Genomic DNA, 10,694 nt, shown 5'->3' with positions numbered 1-10,694 from the left:
TCTTGAAATAATTGTTCTGTGTGTTTTTCCTTTTTTACTCTTAGAGTTTGTTTGTACAGTCTAAGAGCTTCATGATATTGATGGCGGAGTTCTTCATTGTCAGGATCTCTGTGTTTTTGATTTGACAGATTTCGTACAGTTGTTCGGATATGTTTGCACTCACTGTCAAACCACATTTCGCTGGTGTTTTTTGGTTTCCTTTTTGATGATTTCTTTTTTAAATTGCACATGGATGCTGTTTAGTGGAATATGTTGGTAATGTCACTTAGTGCCAGATTTATGCCTAATTTATTTTGTGAATATGTGTTAGTTATAAATTTGTCTAATAATAATTTGATCGTTTGGATTGGATTTGGATTTCTATTGCATTTTGATAGTTTTCTGTGCTGTTTTTTGTCCACTTGTAGGGTTGTTGCAGCTTCAGTAAATGGGAGGGCTGTCTGCGTGATTCATTGGTATGAGTTCGTCTTAAATATAGCGTAATTGTACAGTGGTCTGACAGAGGTGTTTGAGGACTGACTGTGAATGCTCTGAGATGCACTGGGTCAATGTCTGTGATGAAATAATCGACAGTACTGTTGCCCAGGAAAGAATTAAAGGTATAACAACCAAAAGAGTCTCCCCGTATGCGACCGTTCACTATATACAGGCCCAGTGATCGACAGAGCTCAAGTAGACTTCTCCCACTTCTGTTTGTGAATTGGTCATGATTATTTCTGAGCTGGTATGAGGGCAGAGGGTGGCTGGTGTTTGTATACTTGTCTCCCTGTGTGCTGACAAAGTCTGGTTCATTTCCAGTTCTGGCGTTTAAATCGCCACACATTAACACATTCCCTTTGGTCTGGAAATGGCTAATCTCCTCTTGCAGGATGGAGAAGGTTTCTTCACTGTAATAGGGAGACTCGGCTGGGGGGGGGGGTATATCGCACACAAGAATATGTGGCGGTCTGTGGAGACGATGTCTTTTTGGATTTTTAACCAAATGTAAAATTTTCCGATTTGTATAGTTTTGATTGAGTTTATGAGATTTGCTCTATACCATATCAGCATCCCCCCTGACTCTCTGCCCTGAGTCACCCCTCTTAGTTTCTCTCTCTCTCTCTCTCACTCAATTTCAATTTAATTCAATTCAAAATGTGCTTTATTGGCATGACAACTGACCCTTCGCTAAGCCACGCCCGAAAACCGCCACAGGCCAATCGCGGCTTAGCAACCGTAACTAGTTTTTTCCCTTCCCGAAACCTAAAGCCCAAGGGGAGAAATGCCGGGCGTGGATCAAGCAGAATGATATCATTGCAAAGTGGTCAGGCTAATGTCTTGTGTTTATTCCACAAGATTTATGGATATGCTGTTTGATTTATAATTATTAGATTATTTTCAGATGTCACTCACCCTGCTGTGCATGAACAGCTGTTCCTCAGTTTGTGTGTTTCCCATTTGAATGCTCAGCGAATGACAGATAGGCTTTAGCTTCAGTTTGGATGAAATTATTCTCTAATCTGTTGCATATTATGTCATGGATGTATCCCTTGAACGCACACACTGCCGTCCCTTTTGTCTCGCTCTCTCAGATATTTCACCTGTTCGCCAAAAATGACTAATTATCTCCTTGGGAATGTCTGACACCGGTGCATACACACAGTAATAGACGTGCCAGGCGCGAAAGCTTGTCAGGCGTAGCAACAGTAACTAAGGAGGACGGGGCTTAGCGACAGTAACTAAGGAGGGCGGGGCTTAGCAACAGTAACTAAAGAGGGCGGGGCTTAGCAAAGGGTCAATTGTTTCAATGTATTGCCAAAGCATTTCTCAGTTTCACAGTGAATCATCATACGTGTACATACATAAAAAAAGTTAAGTACAACAATGAATCAACATTTTATTATTCTATGAACAATTTAGAATTCAGTGTGTGAGCGTGTGCGTGCAAATGTGTGTGAGTGTGTGTGTGTGTGTGTGTGTTTGAGCTTGTGTGTGCAAGTGTGTGTGTGTGTGAGGTCATCACTGATTAGTCGACTCCTCTTTTTGTGACGGGCATCAGTGTATCTGCTGCTGGTGGGATACAATCTCTTTTATCACCTAATAAATGTTGAAATTGTGTTTTATTGTTTAATTTTATGAAGTTGAGGCAGCTGGTGAAGAAGTCTCTCTCTCTTTCTCTGTCTCTCTGCCTCTCTCTCTCTCTTTCTCTGTCTCTCTGCCTCTCTCCTCTCTCTCTCTCTCTCTCTCTCTGCCTCTCTCCTCTCTCTCTCTCTCTCTCTGCCTCTCTTCTCTCTCTCTCTCTCCCTCTCTGCCTCTCTCCTCTCTCTCTCTCTCTCCCTCTCTGCCTCTCTCCTCTCTCTCTCTCTCTCTCTCTCTCTCTCTGCCTCTCTTCTCTCTCTCTCTCTCTCTCTCTCTCTCTCTCTGCCTCTCTCTCTCAAATTCAAATTCAAATTAGCTTTATTAGCATGACTGTGTAACACAATGTTGCCAAAGCATCAACATATTATATATAAATAATAAAACAAACAAACAAATCATATATGTATAGATCATGTCATATGTAGCGTAGTAAATATAAATAAATAGATAAATAAACACAATCTATCCTAATAAATGAATATATACAGTGGGTCTCTCTAGCTGACTCTGGCGTTGTGAATAGCTAACACATATTTAGCCGCTAGTGCAGCTGTACTATCATCTTCTCCCAGTAAGAAGAACATTTTCTCAGTGTCACTCAGTTCAACGAACGATGGAATCAAGGTTTCAAATCTGGGCAGAAAGGTTTCTCTTATATTTGCATATTTATCAATATAAATAAATATATTTCTCTCTCTCTCTCTCTCTCTCTCTGCCTCTCTCCTCTCTCTCTCTCTCTCTCTCTCTCTCTGCCTCTCTCCTCTCTCTCTCTCTCTCTCTCTCTCTCTCTCTGCCTCTCTCTCTCCTCTCTCTCTCTCTCTCTCTCTCTCTCTGGTTTATTTGTGTTTGCTGTAACGCAGAGCCAAACGATCTCTGACATCTGAAACTCCCACATTCTTCTATTAGCACAAAATCAGACTCGAGTCTGAGATCTCAAACACACATTTATTTTCATATCTTCCAGGGGACTTTCCACTGACTTGTTATGCTGAGCCGATGAACCTTTTCTAACCTCTGATCACACACACACACACACACACACGCACATATATATATATAGATATGTGTTTCCAGCTTCAACAGAAAATTAGGAACTTGGATGTCCCCAAAATGGAGGTGTTTTTTTCTTCTTATGACAAATTTGCAGTTCAAGAAAAGCTGCACAACACATGGGAATATGAAGCATAACTCACCAACGCAGTTTCACCTACGTCAGATTAATTTCTAATATTTCTGCCGTGTTTAACTTCTATTTGTCTGTCGGATCTTGCGTCGGATACCAGTCCGTTTCAACTGCATGACGCAAAGATTATGGGAATGTCAAATCGTTTAATATCATATAATGATAATATAATGTATTTTGCAAAACATCACACAGCCTATGACCTGAAAATGTTAATAACCCAACATAACAAATGTTTTAAAATCCCACATTATTTATTCATTTTATTCCTTAAAACTCATCTTTGATCACCAAAATGACATATTTAAAAGTTTTTCCTTGAAAATGTGTTTTTCTTCAGGTCGGTTCAATGAATATGCAAATGAGCCCCGCCTCCACTCACTCACTCAGCTCAGAGATCCACTGGTTGACGATCACACGTTGATCTGATTGGTTACAAGGTAGTTTGTGACGTCAGAAACACCAGCGATTTCAAAGCGTGTTTTTGAGACTGTCTTTGGTTCACTGCAGTTTTAAGGAGGAAATACTCAGCAATGGAGTCGACTTATGAATTTACACATGGTTTGTCTTAAAGCATATTAAAATTGACACATAAACAACATTAAAAGCTGGATTTACACCACAGGGGGACTTTAAAGTAGGCATGGAACGGAATTTGTGCAGGTCTTCTCTCCTCTATTGTGTCGTTTATCGAGTGAAACGCTTCAGGAACAAGAACAAATGTGGGCGGGGCTTGATTGTGTCTGCGGGGAATTGATTGGATGGTTGTGGTTTGCTATTGGCTGATCTCATGTGAGTGACAGGTTGAACAGAGGAGCTGCAAGAGTTAAGTTATTCTGATCCAAGATTATTAAAAAAATAATGATGGGCACCCATAAATCATTTACAATAAACACTGCAATATTCCGTTGTCCATTTTGTTTTAATGCTGACTTTAACTGTGTGTGGCGCTATTGAGTGTAATTCTGCTCATGACCGCAGGGTGTCAGTGTTGAGCCACAGACAGTCACGCATCTCAGTCATTCTAATCAGGAATGCAATACATGAATAATCAATTCATAGATCGAGATCTCACTACATGATAAAACTTTAAAAATTCTGTACAAAGGTTTTATTTGTTCCAGCAAATATAAATTTGTGTCGCTTATACATTCATTTTAATCTTCCTTACAATTTGTCAGCAACATAAAGCACTGCTTTCCTACAAAAGAAAAAAAACAGTTTGATCAGTTTACTCAGCATCGCGTTACAGGAAAGTGAACTCAAAAACGAAAACGGCCTCATTATTCCCCCTCGTGACACCACAGGCGCTGTCGGATTCTGCAGAATTTCTCACTTTTGTTTCCACGATATAACGAAAGTCTGACCGGTTTGTTTCAACATGAATAATAATGATAACAGAACCACATGTTCTGGAGGAGCTCTGCTGAAGTCTGATCGTTAGGGATGCGGCTAAACTGAATTTCTAGATGACAAGTCTACAATTAATGTCATGTTGTGGCTGATATTATTTTGTCTAAATAATTACAAATAAACAATAAATCATTAAGCAGCTGATATTGAATGAGGCTGTTTAGTCCAGCTGAATAAAGTGAATGTTTATGAACAGGCTTTGAAATGAACATTTTCACTTACCAGACAATTTGGCTACTAAAGTCCGGCCATTCAGAACTTCTACTAGCCAAATATAATATATATATATATATATATATGAAGAGTTCAGATGCAAAAGCCTTTAAGTGCCATCTGAAATTTTCTTCTAGAATGATCAATTTTATCAAGCTTGTATATTTAAGTTCAATAATTTCACTTAAATGGCAATGCAAATTAACTATTAATTGTCATTTAAGTGAAATTACTTAAATACACAAATTATCATTCTAGAAGAAAATTTCAGATGGCACTTAGAGGCTTTTGCATCTGAACTCTTCATATATATATTATAAAATTTGGATTTCATACATTCATTTCTAATTCAAACAAAATCCTGTCATCCAGCATCTCCTCCCTTTCTCTTTCATCCTCATCCTTTTCAACAAAAATATGTTTTAGGTGGACAGATCAATACAGTACAAAGAACATCAAAAAAATATATATGATGTTGGAAAATAACAATGTCTTTTCTGTAAACCAGATGCTTTTTAATCTTCGCTGTTGCTTCAATGCAAATAAACAAGCGCACCGTTATTTGTTGTGTAGTGACGTGTGTGTTCAAGTAAGCCAGATATGAGCAGATTCTGCACAATACACTGTATTTAATATATCATGATGAGTATTTGTGCTAAATCTGCAGATCTGACTTCCCCAGCAAAGTGAGTAAATATAATAACTCGCCAAACCGGCTCGTGATTTGACAGCGTTACTCGCCTCAGTTGATCCTCACCTGCATTTGGCAGGTTAGCGGGTGTTCATTTCAAACCCAGTTTATGAACCTAAACTCAGTTCTACACATCCACATGACTGACATCATCAAAGCAGGTTTCCCATGATGCTCAGAGCACAGATGTGGTGTATGGAGGTCTCAGAAGGTGCTTCTCAGGAGGAAATGAGGCGCTTGATCCATCCGGTGAGTTTGGTGATCCGAGTGTAAACCCCGTAATAATCTGGGCGTCCGCAGCCTCGTCCCCAGCTCACCACACCGGCCAGAAACCAGCGTCCCGACGGCTCCTGACACACCAGCGGCCCGCCAGAGTCGCCCTGACCACACACACACACACACATGCACGCACGTCACTTACACATCTCTGGTGGAAGACTTTGTGCATAATTAATATTTTAATAGTAAAAAATATATAGTAAAATATGTAATATTTCAATAGGTGCATCCTTGAAGGGGACATATCATGAAAATCTGACTTTTCCCGTGTGTCAGTGCTATAATCGGTGCTACCAACCCAGAAAACATGAAAAGTGAAACCCAGTAACTGTGTTCTGGTGAGTCTTTCTCTGCAAGCATGTCAAAAAATAAGCCGATCAGATTTCTCTCTCCTTCTGACGTATGAAGAGGATCTGATTATAATATTAGCGGCCCTTAATCTGCACGTTTACACACACCAGCCGACATTTGGTTTCACAAGCGACAACAGAGACCAGTTCTAACGCACTGATGAAGATCCAGCAAAGCCTGAAGCTGTTCTGTGGTTGAGCTCAGACGAGCACTGAACACTATTGACCAGAACATGTCACCGCTGTCTTATAAACACCTCAGAACTGTGGACACTTGTGGAGAAGTTAAACATGATGATGAGATGATCAGTGTAACTCCACAACAACTACAGAAATGTCTCCACTAACATTCAGAAACTCTTCCTGAGTCTCTCCGTAAGGCTGCACTCGCTACTGGTGATTCTGGGATTCTGGAGTGAGATTGGCCTGTTCTGTTATTGCCGGAGTCTCTGAAGCTCGTGTAAAGGCTCCGCCCTCTTCTGAATGGAGGCGGAGCTAAAGCTCATTTGCATTTAAAGAGTCACACCCAAAAGGGCAAATTTGACAAGCTGTAACAAATGATCTGGTATTTTGAGCTGAAATTTCACAGACACTTTCTGGGGGCGCCAGAGATTTATGTCTCTTGTGAAAGGGGGCATGATATGTCACCTTTAAGATTAAGCCAATATTCTGTTTTGTAGAAATTTAAATAAGATACAGTAACTATATTCTTTATAAAAAACAAAATTTACATGAATGTATAAGAGAAAGTTTATGATTTTTTTTATTACTTTAATCATGTTTTGCCTCTGTTTAAATTAAAAGTACAAATAATTCATGCCATCTCTCAATTAATATTCTCATGCATCATCACGGTTATGGCAGTGTGATTATGGTGTGTCACCTGACAGGAGTCCTTCCCTCCACTGCGATATCCGGCACAAATCATTCTGGGAGTGATCATGTAACCATAGGAACGCACACATGCATCTTCACTGACCAATCGCACGTCTACTTTCTGCAGGACGTCACTCACTGCCCCTGATGGAGAGACAGACACACAAGCTGTGGTGAAAATCCAGCTTTTAATGTTGTTTATGTGTCTATGTGGTGTTTTTAATATGCTTTCAGACAAACCATGTGTAAATTCATAAGTCGACTCCATTGCTGAGTATTTCCTCCTTAAAACTGCAGTGAACCAAAGACAGTCTCAAAAACACGCTTTGAAATCGCTGGTGTTTCTGACGTCACAAACTACCTTGTAACCAATCAGATCAACGTGTGATCGTCAACCAGTGGATCTCTGAGCTGAGTGAGTGAGTGGAGGCGGGGCTCATTTGCATATTCAGAAAACCTTGTATACTAAATGAGGCAAGGGTGTAAAATTATATTCAAGCTATTTTAAGGCATGAAGATTTTTTTTCCCAAGGAAAAAACTTTTAAATATGTCATTTTGGTGATCAAAGATGAGTTTTAAGAGATAAAATGATTGACTACAGGGGGAGTTTAAATGTTTACTCGTGCTTGATTTCCAGTCTCTAACAACAGCATTATTCCCACTCTGTTGGTTATTCCTCTATTTAATAACATGCAGCAGGTGACTTTCTCTCACAGCATCATATGGTCAGTGAAACTAAACCAAATGTACAAAAATCAAGAAACACTGATTCAGTTCCTCATATTTTAGTTTTGGTGGTTTAATGTTTCATGTGTCAAACTCATCAGGGGTAAAAAAAGGTCGACAAAGAAGTGAAGGAAGAAATATCAGCTTTAAAATGTGATTTACAGACAAAAAAAAAAAAGAGCAAACACCCAATAGAGAGCCTAAGTCCCGCCCCTCCACTTCCGCCTCATGGGACCTTACTTCGGAAAAAATATGTATGGTAGTCAATGGCGAGAGACAACTTATCTTTTTATTCCGTCTGAACTGTGCCCTGAATTACACATATGATGTTTGTCAATTTAAAAGATAATTATGAAAGTCAAGAAAGTCGCAGTTTGTCATAAAACAGAAGAGTAACATTTAGTTTTATGTGAAAATCGCTCAATGAACTACATCTCTCATCTCGCACTATGTACGTCACAAGATCCGTTGCTCGTATGTGTGCAGTCTGGTACAAAACACTCAGGCATGACGGCGTAACGTTACAATTATAACGTCTCTGTAATTACGTATTTTCACAGTCTTATACCCATAGACTGTAAAGAATATGGACAAAGCGTCTGTGACGTCACCCATAGACTTTCTGAAGAACGGGTTTGAAGCCGTTTATGGGGGGTATGGGCGGCGCCATCTTGGGAAATCCTAACCCCGCCCACCTTCTGACGCAGCACGCGTCACTCAGCTCACTCTGCTACTCCGGTTATCTCTGTGTATATTTTAGGCAACGAAATATGTTATAAAACACCACACTAACTCTTTTCGTTTTCATTTAAAGAAATCTTAAACATTATAGCCACACAAATGTGGTTCAGGCAACGCGTATTGATTATATTCACTGCACATAACGTTTGCCTATTTATAACAAAACGAAATATAAAACACAACCCTGCCTCTTTTCGTTTTAAATATAATATAAAAATATTAAACATTTTAATATGGTCCAGGCAATATGTGCATTTGTACTAAACAACAGATTTTGCAGTAAACAACATTACAGATCATCTTCGTTGTATTAAAATTTAAATTGACAAAACTCAACCCAGTCTCTTTTTGTTAAATTTCAGTTTTATCAATATTAGCCATTATAAAAGTATAAGTAAAAGGTATAAGAAGCTATACAAATAAAGCAAACAATTCAGTCAAACATACAAAGTCATCGCTCTAGTCTAACCATACAACGGTAAAGTTAAATAGCTTATAAAGTTATGAAACTTCCCCTCAGCCAAAACGATTGCCCAGGGAACAAATTATAGATTCACGAAACCAAAAATCTCCCGTTAGATATACACACGACGAATTATATCTCATGTTCAACCACTACAGAGATGCCAGAGTCAGCGGCAAACATCAGAACGACTAGCCGAGGAAAGGCTGGTCCAGGCGGGGTACATGACGCCGAGCGCCCGGTCATCGCTGGATCTCACAACTGGACACAATTTTCATAAATCTTTAAATAAACCACAGATTTGAGCTTTAAACAACTACATTCTCGCCTGAAAAACTCTTAAAACTACATTTCATGATACAGAAACAGTAGTATTATATTTCAACTGTGTTAAAAAATGGCGCTTCTTATGTTGTCATTCTCCTTGGCGCAGCCTAAGCTGTCAATCAAGCTGTCAATCAAAGTTAACCACGCCCTTATTGTCATACATTTTATATCTAAATACGGTCTAAACTAACGAGTTAGAAAAAAATTCACCCCCCTCACAGTTGTCAGGCACTCGGAAGCTATCGAAAAATACAATAAAAGTCCATGGGACCAACCTGTAAAAACATGAATTTATGCTGTGAAAACGGACATTTTAACATGGGGGCTATGGACATTTGCTCCCTTTTGGGACCTGCCTCTAGCGGATTTTCGATGTATTGCAGTTTTTCGCACTTCCGGGTAGGCTTCATTTTTCAGATTAGAATGTTGCCGCTTGCTTATACCTCAACAGTTTTACATCAAACTGCGACTTTCTTGACTTTAAAATGTATCTTTTAAATTGACAAACATCATATGTGTAAATCAGGGCACAATTCAAACGAGATCAAAATATTTGTTGTCTCGCGCCATTGACTACCATACAATATTTTTCCGAAGTAAGGTCCCATGGTGGTCAACCGGAAGGGGAGGGACTTAGGCTCTCTATAGACAGCTGACGCATAAAATCAAGCCCCGCCCCTGCAAACTCACGCCCACATCTAAACACCCAATAGACAGTGGATGCATAAAATCAAGCCCCGCCCCTGCAAGCTCACGCCCATATCTAAACATCCAATCAACAGCTGATGCATAAAATCAAGCCCCGCCCCTGCAAGCTCACGCCCATATCTAAACATCCAATCAACAGCTGATGCATAAAATCAAGCCCCGCCCCAGCAAGCTCACACCCTAAACATCCAATCAACAGCTGATGCATAAAATCAAGCCCCGCCCCTGCAAGCTCACGCCCACATCTAAACACCCAATAGACAGCTGACGCATAAAATCAAGCCCCGCCCCTGCAAACTCACGCCCACATCTAAACACCCAATAGACAGTTGATGCATAAAATCAAGCCCCGCCCCTGCAAGCTCACGCCCTAAACATCCAATCAACAGCTGATGCATAAAATCAAGCCCCGCCCCTGCAAACTCACGCCCTAAACATCCAATCAACAGCTGATGCATAAAATCAAGCCCCGCCCCTGCAAGCTCTTCAGTTTCATGGCATCGCTGCAAAACCCCCCTTCTGGAACCTTTAATAGTAAAAGTGTAGCGTGTGTATTGACTGGGATGTGTTTTGGGGTGTCGTACCCCCCTCCCGCAGCGCTCCCC

At 40.1% G+C, this 10,694-nt stretch overlaps 1 protein-coding gene across 2 annotated transcripts in view; it reads right to left on the bottom strand.

The window, feature by feature from the left end:
- Positions 1-5,319: 5,319 nt before the first annotated feature.
- The window catches only part of tmprss6 (transmembrane serine protease 6), an 18,859-nt gene continuing 13,484 nt past the window's right edge, over positions 5,320-10,694 (bottom strand). The window contains exons 16-18 of one of the 2 annotated variants that reach the window (XM_084129738.1): positions 10,674-10,694; positions 7,131-7,267; positions 5,320-5,998 (exon numbers count right to left, since the gene is read on the bottom strand). The exon at positions 10,674-10,694 is cut by the window's right edge and continues 251 nt beyond it. In XM_084129738.1, coding sequence (XP_083985864.1) covers positions 5,837-5,998; positions 7,131-7,267; positions 10,674-10,694 — 320 coding nt within the window. In that variant the 3' untranslated portion in view covers positions 5,320-5,836. The remainder of the gene's footprint in view (positions 5,999-7,130; positions 7,268-10,673) is intronic. The other variant, XM_084129739.1, reaches the window with a different exon arrangement.

The sequence above is a fragment of the Abramis brama genome, assembly GCF_963993115.1.
Source record: "Abramis brama genome assembly, chromosome: 11".
NCBI classification, from domain to species: Eukaryota; Metazoa; Chordata; class Actinopteri; order Cypriniformes; family Leuciscidae; genus Abramis; species Abramis brama.
The sequence above is the reverse complement of the archived record's forward strand: the minus strand, read 5'-3'. Positions and strand labels throughout refer to the sequence as shown.